Raw genomic sequence first — 14,523 nt, 5'->3', positions numbered from 1 at the left:
CGGGAACAGCCTGTTGTACATCACCCTCTCCAACATCTTCCCCAGGGTGTCTAAGAGACAAATAGGGTGATATGAAGAGGGCACGCCGGGTGGTTTTCGGGGCTTCGGTAGCAAGACCAGCTTCTGCCTCTTCCACTGGGCGGGAAACACTCCTTCCGCCATGCACGATTCGAATGTGCTTGCGAACCACCTTGGTCGCCTTGACCGCCACCTTCAGAGCCCTGTTCGGAATTCCGTCCAATCCCGGAGCCTTGCTGTCCCCAATGCGTCTGCAGTTTTCCCAAAGTTCCTCTTCGGTAACATCAGAGATCGAGAAGACGTCCTGCTGAGCTGCCAGCTGGGGTTCTCTTTCGTCCTGCTCCTGCTGCGGGAAAAGAGTTGTAATTATTTGCAACAAGAGCCATGGGCATGTCACTTGAGATGATTTTCGCCCGCGGATCTTATTCATTAGAACTTGGTAGGCTGTACCCCACGGATTCGTATTAGCCTCCATGCAGAGGTTCTGGTAGCATTCCCGCTTGCTTCTCCGAATGGCCTTCTTAAGGTTGCTTCGCAGATCCCTGTATTCCTCCTCACGCTCCTGGTGCTCCGGCCTTCCGCTTGTCCTGTGGGAAAGTCTCCTCGCTCGGAGACAAGAGGATCTCAAGGCAGCGATCTCCGTGTTCCACCAGTAGTTTGGCCTCTTGCCGTGGTGCAAACGTTGTCATGGCATCGTAGCGTCGCATGCTTCGGTTACACGCTGAGACAGCTGTGTGACCCTTTCCACCGCTGTTCCATCCGGATCATGGGCTCCCTCCAATGCGGCCAGGAATGTCTCCTCGTCGAACGCTCCGATAGACCAGCGCACCGCCTTAGCCTTTCCACCTCCAGAGCGTCGGTTCCCAATGCGGAGGAAGATGGCCTGGTGGTCACTGTGGGTGTAGTGCTCACTCACTTGCCAAGCAATCTCCCTCACCAGTGAAGTGCTAACAAATGTCAGGTTAACGATCGAAACCGACCCTTTTTCTGACGATAGAAGTTTAACATGCCTCATACCCTTTGTAGATCCTCCGCGTGGTTGACAGGGGAAATTTTTTTAACGCTTCAATTTTGTTCCAGTCTGGTTGAATTCCGTCAGGAATCATGTGACCGAGAAATTTCACTTGCTTCTGTGGAAATTTGCATTTTTCAACGTTTAGAATGAGCCCGGTCGCGAAGAGACATTGAAAACGTCTCGAGATGGCTCAAATGCTCAGATTCGGAATAAGACGCAACTAAAACATCATCCATATAGACGAAACAGCAGTTTAAGTTTCATAAGACAGAGTGGATGAATCCCTGAAATATGTATCTGTGGAGCGTTGCACAAGCTAGACGTCATCCTGGTGAAATCAAAGAGTCTGAAAGGTGTGCAAAAAGCTGTTTTCGGTATGGCTTCGTGAGCTATAGGGATTTGGAATACGCTTTGGCCAGATCCAAGATCGTGGAAACACGGCAGTTTGTCAATGAATGCCCAAAGTCATGGACGAGTGGAATAGGGTAATGATCGGGGATTATCTGAACATTCAGACGACTGAAACCTGCGCAAGGCATCCTTTTGCCGTTTGGCTTAGGGACTGTATGAAGTAGAGATGACTGACAGCTATCGGTAGGTCTACAAATACCCTGTTTCATGAGCTCTTTGAACCATTTCTTTGCAACAAGCTAGCCGCGGTAGTGTTGATGTGGTGCTGCATATCGTGCTTACCCGGTTGGGAGAACTGCTGCTAGTAGTGATGCTGCGTTATTCTCCTGACGACTTTAACGAGGTTGTGGGTTCTATAAAGGCTTTATACTGCAGATCCACTGCTAACCTATAGTGACACAGGAACTCTGAGCCTAAAATGTGGGTGATAATGTCAGTCAAAACGAATCACCACGAAAACGTTTGACGCAATGCGAAACTCACGTTCACCTGCTTGTGGCCGTAAGTGCGGATGGGAGAGGAGTTCGCGGCAGCCAGTCGCAAGTTTTGCGGTAATATGGTGTTTGGACGGGGTGCGGGAAGAACTGACACCACCAAGCCCATGTCGACCAGAAAGCAACGGGTCGAAAATTGTAAGGCGACATGATACTACGTTTTGGGTGACTGCAATCGAGATTTATCTCCCAAATTCATCCCCAGTCGCCGTTAGTTTAGAGATCGCGTTCCCAAGTATATTTACCATTGACTTAAGGTCCTCGATCTCTCGATGTGTGTTCCTAGACACTTTCCCGACGACGGGGCGGACAGCACTTCCAGTGACCCGAGTCCGCATAGGCTAAGATAGTGTGGGTGCCCTCGGGGAGTCGCTGCAATCAGAGCGTTTTCAAAAGCTCTCAGTGGACCTTATCTCCATCCAGCTGCCTCATTTTTCGAAGCAATTGGCTGGCACGAGTCATGATACTTGTGAGCAAAGTTGACGGAAATTGAGAAAAAGGAGAAAAAAACGAATTTAATTCCGCCGCACCGAAGCACTTGAACAGCACAGCCACACAGAAAACGGCCCGAGCAGAGACTTCCTTCGCAATCACTTTATCAACAACAAACTTATCCTTTTTACCAAACTTGGACTGGTCGTTGCCTAGTTGCCGGCAGTTGACGTGAAAGTTAGAATCGAAACAATTTTCCCAGCGACAGGATTTTGTTGGGCAAAGTTGAAGCCACCAGTGGACGTCGGAGCTGTTGATGTTTTCACAGAAGTTGTCCCTTTACTTGGCTTAGTGGCTGATATGCTTCCAAACCTGAACACTTGGGGGCTTGGGTGCTCACTTCAAAATTTTAGTCGAATCGTTTCGGTTCTTACCATGAAGTGAAAAATTGGATTGATTCATGGAAAAGATTCAGATCGAGAAAAGGAATAACAACCGATTGAGGGAAAGCTGAACCCTAGTAAAATGGAGCTAGTTAAACCCCTCCTCCCCCCCCCTTCTTTCGCGGAGGAGTTTTCTATATTTTGCACAGCACTAAGTATGGTGATAATGAAACTGAAGCGCAGTTTCAATGAGTCCTTAGATTGTGCGGATGCTGTATACTCCACAAAGGAGTGAACAGGAGATTTACATGGTCTGTCTATGTGAATACAACAACAAAAAATGTTAATGATCACTTTAAAATATTCCAATATCTTTTTGGTATTTTTTGGAATTATGTAAGTTTTGGAAAGTTTATAAGCTAGGTTCTGTGGATAAAATTGTTAAATTAATAAAAATCGTTAGCGCAAAAATCGAATTAGATTCCAAACAGCATCATCGAAGGGAGACGCTAAATGAACAGGTCTCATTTTGCAGGATAAAATAACCCAACCGCACGCAAAAATGCCCTCCATTGATTTATCTATCCAAGGGCCTAAAATTGACACGCAACATTCCTTTCAAAGTTTATTACAAAAATAAATCGCAAATCAGGTAGCTTGTATCTATTTTCGAAAATATCTCGTCTCCAAAGCATCCTAAAGAAATTGTCTACTTTCGATTTATTTCAGGATTAGTTGAACTTTTCCAAGTTTGTCATTCAATATATTCTTCTGTTCCTATTTTACTCGCAATCCGACTTTATAAATTACAATTGAGTGTGAAAAGTATCTATAAGTATCTTTCAACACATAATTTCACATTCTTGGGAAGCGAAGAAAAAAAACTTCAGTCGTAAATACTTCATTCGGCTTTCAAAATTCCATCATAAACTTGTATTATTCCCTACTCCGAAGTTTTCCAGCCGAAGGAAAAGCATAAATAAAAAAAAAGGAAAATTTTCTTTGCTCCTTCTTTGCGCCATCTTTCTCAATAGCCACCCACAAGATTTCAACAAAAGCTTGTGATACTTCCTCATTTTGATCAACCACAAGATAAGAGTATTACCTGACGGAAAATAATTGTTGGAAGGGTGGTTGGAGAAACAGAATATTGATAAGTGAAGTAAAGGTTTTCGATGAGAACTTATAATTTGTTATCTATCAAATTCAGCGGAATTCGATTAAGAGGAGTTGAGTCTTTCAGTGAAGTTTCGTGAGCTGGGCTACTTGAGACTTCATTGAAGACCCTAAAGGTACACTACAGTACACTGTAGGATGCAATGTGGAAGGGGGGGGGGGGTTATTTACCATAATGATGGAGTACAAATCAGCCAAAAGGAGACTCCGCAGCGCAATAAACAAGAGCAAAGCTCGCCGCTGGCAAGATCTGGTCGACGAGGTGAATGGGGATCCGTGGGGACTGGATTACAAACTGGTAACCCGAAAAATCGGGGCTCTGCGGAAACCCTGTTCACTTAAGGCCGAGCAGATGGACCACATTGTAAGGGCACTCTTCCCTGGGCACCCCGTATGGGATGGTAACGTCGGCGCGGAGAGCGCAGAGGACTGTCCACTTTTCTCTATAAAAGAGTTGGAACAGGCAGCCCTCTCTATGAAAAACAAGAAGGTGCCAGGACCCGATGGTATTCCAGCAGAGGTATACAAACTGGTATTCCAACACCGGCCAGACCTACTGCTCGGCGCATTCAACGCTTGCCTGAAAGAGGGCATGTTCCCTGCTCGTTGGAAAGTTGCGAGGCTTGCGCTGATCCCTAAAGGGAAAGGCGACCCCGAGTGGCCGTCTTCATACCGCCCACTATGTATGCTTGACACTGCTGGGAAAGTGCTCGAAAAGCTCATCAGAAGTAGACTCGCTGAAGCGATACGCATTTCCGGAGATTTATCTCCCTGGCAGTTTGGTTTTAGGGCAGGGAGATCGACAATTGATGCTGTCCTGCAGGTCGTGGACGCCGTTCGACGAGCAGAGGCACATAGCCGCCGAACTCCACGGGTGGTGCTCCTCGTAACACTTGACGTCAGAAACGTCTTCAATTCCGTAAGATGGAAAGACATTCTAGGCACACTAGACAATACCTTCAACGTGCCGAACCATCTCTTACGGATTTTGAGGGACTATCTAAGGAACCGCTCCCTGCTCTATGAAACACTAGAGGGTCAAAGGTGGATAGAGGTCACGTCGGGGGTAGCACAGCGATCCATCCTAGGGCCGGACCTCTGGAACGCTACCTATGACAGTCTGTTTAAACTCAACATGGCTACGCAGATGATGTCGCAGCGCTTGTTGCTGGACGCACTGTCGAACAGGCGCAAAGCAGACTCGGCATATTGATGCGACGGGTAAGCGGATGGATGACTACTCATGGTTTCAACCTTGCACCGGAAAAAACCGAAGTAGTCATCCTGACTAAAAAGAGAATTCCGACCCTGCGTTCCATATCGTTCGGCGAGTCGATCATCGAGTCAAAATCAGCGGTAAAATACCTCGGGTTGACACTCGACTCAAAGATGAACTTTTCTGAGCAAATCAAAGCAGCAGCGAACAAGGCTGCGGCTGGAGTTTCGGCGTTAAGAAGGCTAATGGCAAACATTGGGGGTCCTACGTCTAGTAGGCGACGTCTCCTGATAAGCTCAACGCAGTCTGTTCTGCTCTACGGCGCAGAGGTATGGGCTGGCGCTCTTAAAAAGGAGGTATGTCGTAAACGCCTCGCGCAAGTACAGAGACGGGGAGCTTTACGGGTGGCGTCTGCGTACCGCACTGTCTTTGAACCGGCCGTGATGGTGATCGCGGGAGTTATCCCCGTTGCCCTGCTTGTTAGGGAGCGTCAGGCCATATACAAGCGCAAGGGAGATGGTTACTCGCGAAGAACAGCAACACACTCTAGACGACTGGCAGCTCTCTTGGCAAAACGAAACTAGAGGCAGATGGACTGCTCATCGGCAACTTAGGTGCGTGGCTGAATCGGAAGCATGGTGAGACTGACTATTTCCTTACCCAATTTTTAAGTGGGCATGGACGTTTTCAGTCTTACCTGCACAAGATTGGAAAGGCGCGTTCTCCGGATTGTGTGTTTTGCAATGGAGTTGTGGACGATGCCCACCACACTTGTTTTTCTTGTGGAAGGTGGGATGAGGGTTCGTCAGCAACTCTATTTAAACACAGGGGATCTCTCTCCAGACAACATTGTGGAAGAGGTGCTGAGGACTGCTGACAGGTGGAACCGTGTTCGGGCCCTTCTCGTTGCTAAGAAGATAGAACTCGACCGGTGGAGGAGCCGGATGGCAGGGGGTTCCTTGAACTGACAGTTCCCTTCCTCCTCTCCCCTCCCGTTGGTGAAAGGAATTCCCTGATTTGAAGGCTCCGCAAAGCGGGAGAGTTCGGGGACTAGCCCGAAGTAATGTGACAAACGGTTCCAGGCTAGCTCTCTGACGATGGGGAGGTGTTTAGTTGGTGGTCCGACGACGTATCGAATCGGGAGTCCAACACTGTGTGCGTAAATGCATTCACCTACCCTAGCCCAAAAGAAAAAAAAAAATTGCTCTGTCACGCGTAAGTCTACCAAGTTCAACTTTCGTAAGGCGAACTTGGAAGGGGGTTCGCTCTTCTTTCCATTAACGTGTGATCAAACACTCAACATCTTCTATACCATTTGATCTGATCTTCTTTACGTGCCCTCTTCCCCTAAGTGCTTATGCTCTTATGCTGTCTGGGTCACCACTGAATTTCACAAAAAACTTCGTCAAAAACAGATTGCGAGGATGAAGTTCCTGTCTTCTAAAACCCATGCTTTTTTTTCAAAACTTTGCGTTTCTCGGTCAAATCCTTAACACGTCCAGAAACGAATATTTGACCAGTGTCGAAGACACACTAAAGCGTAGAAAACTCAATTGCAAATTGGTCACGAAACCTCACCAGGGGTATACTGGTACCATGGGAACCGAGATAGCCCCTAGACTCTCATACTTCGGATGAACTCCCGTTGTATGTGAGTACAGCTCGGTTATTTGCGGTAGGCCCCCTAGTGGGAGTTTCATGGGGGTTGTTGGTTATGCTCAAGCGAGACCTTCGGGCTTCGATGTGGTGTTGCGTTTCAACACGGCTGCGGTACTCCTTAGTTCGGTAGAGATTTAGGTAGGTCGTGCATCCCCCAGTATGAATGCTAAGCCATGCACTTGGTATAGGCTGGTACTGTTGTTGGTTGTCACAGCGGGGCTCTGATTGTGATCACAAAATCAATCCGTGTCCGTAGAGGACCGTGGGATTAAGTCTCCACGGCACACAAGGATTGACTCCCGCTAGTGTATGTAGCCTGCCCCGCATCGCTTGCCATCCCCCTTCTTGTCGAGTACCTCATTGGCAAACTTGACGTCAATGTCGGCCCTGGCTACGATGGAGTTCCAAACCTCTTTTTGCTTGAAACCGGTCAGTCCATCTCCCTTCTTCCCTTCCCCTATCCCTTATTTTTCACAAAACAGCTTGGCCCTTTAAACTTCTTTTTTTTAAGTAGTTTTAAGCCTAGGATAAGATTATGGCTTTATCCTTCTCCTAAGGGCAATAAGTAATAGAAGTTTAGTCTGTTTATTGTCCGTTAAGTAAATAAATAAATTATCTTCGAACTAAGAAGAGCTTACACAGGAAACAACATACACAAAGCCGAGAAAGGCATCAGTCTGGTCGGCAAAATCATCGGAAGAGCAAACCTTCATAGAGGTCTGGCTTAACCAACTTACTAAGGCAGGCGATCTCGCGGAAAGTGCTTTCCATGTATCATATATCAAGCATCATCAATGTATGTATCGCGTCCATGCCTAGAAGGCGCATATTTTCCAATAGGAGATCCAAATACAATAATGGACTGATCAGTCTTCGATTAGCCTGGCAATGAGCCAGACGAATAGCTTGGAGGGCAGTTGGTAAGACTGGTCAGGCGCAAAAGATCATTCATGTATGGAAGATCGCAAAAACTTCAAGCTGGTCATTCAGCAGATCAAGAGGGAATGCTTTAAGGAGCTCTGCTCGGAAGTGGATGTAGATCCGTGGAAGTGCCTATGGCATTGTGCTGGGACGACTGAGAGGCTGGTCATCCTAATAGATCACGTGTCTACTCGCTTTTTAAAAATTAACCAAGGGGTATTCCCCGAGTAAGAGAGGGACACTAATACTTTTCACAGATCTCTGGATCTGTCGGCAATTCCTGCAGAAGTCAGTGATGAGCTGGTGGAAATGTGCAGTAGAATAGAAGGCAACAAAGCTTTGAGCCTGGACGGCATACCGAATGGACATGCTTACTAAGCTATTCAAAGCGTGCATGTTCGAGGGTATATTTTCTGTAGCATGGAAACAGCAGTAGATGGTATTGTTGCTTTAGGACGATAAACTTCCAGGTGAGCCATCCTCCTATCGGCACATTGGGCTATGGGACTATAGGAATATGGGAAAAATTTAAAAGCGTATAAACTATAATGGATTGCTCCCGGTTGTTGAGGCCTTTCAGATTGGAAGGAAAAACGATAGGGAAATTAAAATTGGTAATCATGTCATCACTTCCAAGTCGGCCATCAGCTACTTGGTAGTGATGACAGGTACGCAGTTTGTGTACAGTATGCTTGTGATGAGGCATCCGCGGTAAATATGATCCTAGCAAGAATTATGCCGAATATGTGTGGACCGCACTATGCTTATAAGGGAATTTATTAAAAGTGTGGTGAGCTTGATTTTACCGATGTCGTCACAATTAGCGTTTGGACTTAAACAGGTTTCCGAGGACGTCTTTTAACGTTCTTTAAGCAAGCTAATCGAAGAACTGAAGAACTCAGTTATTTTCTGGGTATCGGTAACTTTTATCCTAGCTGCATTCCTAAATCTGACTATACTCACAGCGACTACCAGGCAATCTGCATTGAAATCAGCGGTGGAACGCGTTTGAAAAAAGTTCTCGCAGAATGTCGGGTGGTATGCTCGGCGGGATGGCGAAAGCTTTTCAGGGAGACGCGTTTTTTCCAGCGCTGAAACCCGGCATATCCCTGAATGGTATGGCTAGAGAAAAAGCCACCTAAATCATTAGATGGGTGACGGAAACATGCCTAAAAGGCGATTGCTCCCCAGTAGGTAACTCAACTACTGGTGGAATAGCGAAATCGCAAGCTTGCGACCCGCATGTTCCTGGGTAAGGAGGCTTTGCCAGAAGCCCAGGGGAAAGCCCGATGGCGACGGTCGAGAGGAGGCACAGAGGCAACTGCGTGGCCGCCTAAAAGAAGCCATTCGCAGGAGCGAAAATAAGTACTTCGAACAGCTGTGTGATCATGCCGAAATAAACCCTTGGGGCGAGGCTTACAGGGTGGTAATGAAAAGGCTGCAAAGATCAGCCCAAGTGACCTGTCCGCGTCTCCTAAAACAAATTATTACCACTCTGTTTCCTCACCACGAAAATGGGGGAAGGCAAATGGTTGTCCAGTTAAATGAGGACATAATACCCCCAGTAACTGTGGAAGAGCTGCGGGAAATACGTGGTAGGTTCGGTGACAACAAAGCGCCAGGCGTGGATGGCATCCCCAACCGAGCTTTGAAATTGGCAGTAAGGACTAGGACCGACCTTTTCGCCAACATTTTCGAAGCGTGCCTAAAAAAGGAGTATTCCGTGTCCAGTGGAAAAAGCAAAAGTTCGTGTTGCTTCTGAAACTTGGCAAGCCACCTGGAAACCCAGAATCGTATCGTCCTATCTACCTGCTGGATACAATGGGGAAGATGATGGAGAAAGTCATCTACAACAGACTCCTACCCATCGTCGAAGCCAGCAATGGTTTTTCGGAACGCCAGGTTGGTTTCCGACGTGCCCCTCTACCGTGGGCGCATTTAGCATGGTATGTTAGTAAACCTGACAAAAGGTGCACTGATTTCTGGCGGCGGTTGTGCCGTGTTGGCGCTGGATGTCAAAAACGAATTAAGGAGGCGTTGGCTGACATAGGTGTTCCTGGGTATGTAGCGAATTTGGTGGAAAACTACCGCCCAGAGACGACTCTCCGGTACTGGACGAATGAGGGTCCCAAAGAGTAGATTGTCACAGGTAAGGTACCGCAGGGATTGATACTTGGTCCCCTGTTGTGGAATACCATGTACCCGTTCCAAAGCGAACTACGATTGTCGGCTTTCTTGATGATCTAGCTGTGGGTGTTACTGCAAAAGATGTGGAGGTCTACGCGACGGAAACAGCAAGAGCGGTAAAGCCCTGGTTAGAAAGGGCCGGGCTGACTTTGGCGGACACGAAAAATAGAAACGGTCTTAACAACCAGCCGCAGGAAAAATCATCATCATCAACGGCGCAACAACCGGTATCCGGTCTAGGCCTACATCTCGCGCAGGAAAAATAACACTGTAAAATTGAAAGTCGGTGGATATACGGCTATTCGCATCCGGCTACCAAATACCTGGGCGTGATAATTGACACTAAATTGAGCTTTAGGGAACACTTAGAATATACATGCCAAAAGGCAGCCAGTGTTACTGCGGCACTTACAAAAATTTTGCCGAATATTGGTGGGCTGGAGGTTGCTTCTAGCCGGAATGGTTCGTACCATCCTGCTTTACTCGTCACCTGTGTGGGCAGAAGCGCTTGCAAACTCTCAGAGGCGGAATCAGGTGAACTCGGTTTACCGACTGAAGGTTTTGAGGGTTTGAGGCGCTTTTAGAACCACATCAGAGGAGGCAGGCATGATCCCTGTAGACATTCTGGCGAAAGAAATGAGTGTGCTGTATCATGCAACACGTATGGAGGAGCACACACAAAGCGTAGAAATGCGGCAAGGTCAGAGTTGCATGATCTCTGGCAATGCAAATGGACGAGTCTACCAAGGGTCGGTGGACACACAGGCTGATTTTCAACATTAGGGTATGGCTTGGGCGGAAACATTGGGAGACCAATTAGCACATTACCCTGTTCCTCACGGGTCACGGCGGCTGCTACAGGCCGTATTTGCATCACTTTGGGTTGGATGATTCTCCGAATTGTCCTAGATAGGGTGGCATACCGGGGGATCCAGAGCGTGTGATGTTTCACTGCCTAAGATTTGCAGTGAAGAGAAGAAATCTAAATCAAATATTGGGCAGGAGCGTGAGCCTGGAGAACTTAGTTTCGGAAATGCTGAGTTTCGAGGAGAACTGGTTTAGGGTTTGTTCCGCAATCGTGTAAATACAAGAGGGATTGCTGGATGAACAAAGAAGGTGGAAAGCTGAAAAGAGGAGAAGGACGAGTACCTAAGGGCAAAACTCGAAGTAATATATAAATGGTGGTCCCGAGGGGTTATGGTTGGAGAGACCGGGAGTGGTTTTTAGCCCCGCTGTAGCCTCGCCTTGCGTGCGGTGCAGCTCTGGGGCGGGCGTGTCTTTCTAAGATTTTCCATCTCCATGTACGAACAAAAACAAGGTGCAATCTCACTATATGTACCAAACATTTTGTAATTTTGTAATATATTCCACACTACATCTCATCCTGGCAATCCAATCTCTAGCAAGGGGATGAACAAAATGATTAATAAATGAACCCAGACTTGCTTGGCGTGTCAAAAAGCAAAATCAGTCGCGATATCGATACCGTCATACCGATTCTGTCATGTAGAGATAGATCTTATCGACATGCCGACTTCAACCGGGTATTAGTACTGCCTGACCATAATTGACGGCATCACCCGCTGGCTAGAAGTAGCACCTTTGAAGGATGTGACTACTGACACCATTGACGAAGCCTTTTTCAACATACGGATTTCAACATTCGGAGCGCCTGAAGCCATTACCACCGATCACGGAATTTCGAGGGTTTTCCGAGAATAATTGGATGTTCTCGAAGAAGAAAGACAAGTGCCTATCACTCAGCATCGAATGGCGTTATCGAGCGCTGGTGTAGATCCTTCAAAGCAGCAGTTTTGTGCCACGGAACAATGGAATGAATCGATGTTATTTCCGCAATGTTACTTGGTTTGACAACCAATTTTAAGCCAGGCATCAACTCAACACCCACGGATTTCGTCTATGTTACCACATGGAGAGTTCCGAGTGAATTCTTCTCCGACGACTCCGAAGAACCATCATTTTCATGTGAAGATTCACGCTACTGGTGCGACAAATCAAAGAAGCACCAATCAATCATCACACCAGACCGAAGCTTCTCACATTTAAGGATTTAAGCACTTGCACGTATGTTTTCATTCGATGTGACGCAGTTAGGAGACCCTGTCAACAGCCCTACGACAGACCCTACAAAATCTAGATCGAGTATTCCGAATTAACATTAACGGAAAATCCGAAACCATTTCTACGGAACGTATCAAACCAGCGTACCCTGAAAGTTTCATGACGCCATCCCAAAATGCCGTACTTATGTCTACGATCCTGCCACCAACAATTTTCTTGAAGCTCGGAAATTTGGTCTGTGGCACCTCGTGGATTTTATCCCCAGTGTTTGTCAACGCCTCCAAAGACCTGGAGTCCGCAGAGGCCAAGATAGCCTGGGTACTCTCCGGGAGTCGTTGCAACTACAGCGACTTCAAGAGCTCAACCCCAATCATATCCTCATCCAATTGCTTCATCTCACGCAGCAGTTGGCTCGGGGAGTGATCGCATAAGGTGAGCTCCGTTAGTGTGATTCAGCTTTACTGGCTCACTTGTTTGCTGAGGGTGCCCGCTAAGCGGCTCCACACTACAGCGCCTCCACACTAGAGTTCTTTCGAAGATCTATCGAGAAAGGGAGTCGAAGTTAAGCATCCACTGACATTACACGTTTAAGTTATCGAGTTTTATTTATGGTAGACGATCACTTCGAGGACTTGACAATATTCTATGGATGCCGTACCAGATGCCCTACAGAATTTTGGGTATGTTTGCTTTTTCCTCTGCGTGCAGACCCGCAATGAGACGCAAGGGAAAGTAGACAACCATCAGTTGATGTCCCTTTCGAGGGTGGTGTCAGCACCTCTTCTGTTAGGCACATTAAGAAGACTCCTAAATATACTGCTGAGCGCGATGTAGTTGGATTGATTAGATATTCGTCGCCAGTTAGCCGAGTCCAATGGACTTTTTGGCAGACCCTCCCCTATGTCCCATGCCACCTTGTTACATGCTTGAACAAGGTACTTTCAGAATCCACTTTAGTGTTCAGATTATCCCCTCCCCTCCCCTCCCCCTCCCCTCCGCCATATTGTGAATGCAATTTGACTTTTAGGACAGCTGTAGTAGGGAGGAAAAACTGGCCTCGTGGGAAAGTCACTCGGCTCCCCCCCTTATTTCTCCTAATTTTGTTAAACTTTCTCTAATCCGATTTCCAAGAAGACCCCGGGAAATCCTGACTCCCCTTTTCCGCCTCCCTATCGGTGAGTCTTCAATAATGAGTTTCCAACTTTTAGAAAACCCAGGAAAATAATTCAGGGGAAGGTTGACATACAGAGAAAGAACTTCCTTTCATTAGTTTTTTTTTTCAATATTGATATCCATGTGATGTATCTTTCCAATTTACTAACGAATATTTTTTTTTCTTTTAGATTAATGTTAAGGATGCCTTTGACGCAGCCATTTGGGATGCTTTACTACCGAATCGCTTGCCACCAACACCACCGCTCTGGAAGAAGTTACTTTGTTTAGCTTAAAATTTATATTTGGTTGGATATCTGAAATATTTAACTGTGTTTTTCCAAAACGATTGAGTTAATTGTTAGATACTTTACTGATATTATAAGTGTGTTACTTTTCGAAACCAAGGATCGTTATTTTTACGTTTAGATTAGGTATATTGTATAGATACGAATATCTTTAGTAAATATATGTATATTTCCTTCGATAAAACGATATTGACAATTGGACGAAGTAAATACGAACGATTTTATAAACGAGTTTCACAAAGATACATGGTATGTATGTAATAATTCTTGCAAAGATACGCTTTTATATTGTATGTTCATTTTTTCACTATTGCCTTCCGCTATTGTATTACGATGTTTTGATTACTTTCTCATTTTTGTTTTTGGTTAAGTTTATGGTAATAATTTTGGATTTAAAACGAATTATGACGTTTATTTTGAATTATAATATTGGAAGAAACCATTGTATAATTGATGTACGACTGCATGAACGATAAAAATGAAATTATAACATGGAATGAAAAATCTATTTTGCAACTACTGTTTTTTTTCAAGTTTGGTTTTTTTCGGGAATAGGGTAGGCAAGGACTTCGGCAACAAAGCGCTGTTGGAGTACCAACTAAACACCTCCCTGTCAGCAGAGAAGTAGCCTAACCGTTTCACACATTACTTCGGGCTAGCCCTCCCGGCTTTGGAAACCTTCAAGTTTCGTTAGTTGAGGGAACTCCTTACCATCCGGTCGCTCCACGGGTCGAGTTCAATCTTCTTCGCAATAAGAAGAGCCCGAACAAAATGCGGAACAAAACTCCAGTTACCAGTGCTCTTCAGCATCTCTGTGAGGGAATGCTTTAAGGAGCTCTGTTTAGAAGCGGGCGTAAACCCGTGGGAGAGCGCCTATAGAATCGTGAAGGGGCGATTCAGAGGCCGATCTCTTGTTAAAAATTATCCAGGGGTTATTCCCTCAGCAAGAGGAGGGCATACACAGCTTCCAGCGACCTCTGAACGACACGGCAATACCGCCAGTCACCAGTGACGAGCTGCTGGAGATCTGCACTAGGATAGGAGATAACAAAGCTCCGGGTCTGGATGG

General features: G+C 46.3%; 1 protein-coding gene across 1 annotated transcript in view; it reads left to right on the top strand.

The window, feature by feature from the left end:
* LOC119657852 overlaps positions 1 to 13,951 on the top strand; it is a 181,611-nt gene extending 167,660 nt beyond the window's left edge. The window contains exon 7 of the mRNA XM_038064975.1: positions 13,338 to 13,951. Within this exon, the coding sequence (XP_037920903.1) occupies positions 13,338 to 13,442 (105 nt within the window). The 3' untranslated portion in view covers positions 13,443 to 13,951. The remainder of the gene's footprint in view (positions 1 to 13,337) is intronic.
* Positions 13,952 to 14,523: the final 572 nt, after the last annotated feature.

The sequence above is a fragment of the Hermetia illucens genome, chromosome 5 (genome assembly GCF_905115235.1).
Source record: "Hermetia illucens chromosome 5, iHerIll2.2.curated.20191125, whole genome shotgun sequence".
Classification (NCBI taxonomy): Eukaryota; Metazoa; Arthropoda; class Insecta; order Diptera; family Stratiomyidae; genus Hermetia; species Hermetia illucens.
Note: the sequence above shows the minus strand (reverse complement) of the source record. Positions and strands in the feature narration are given on the sequence as shown.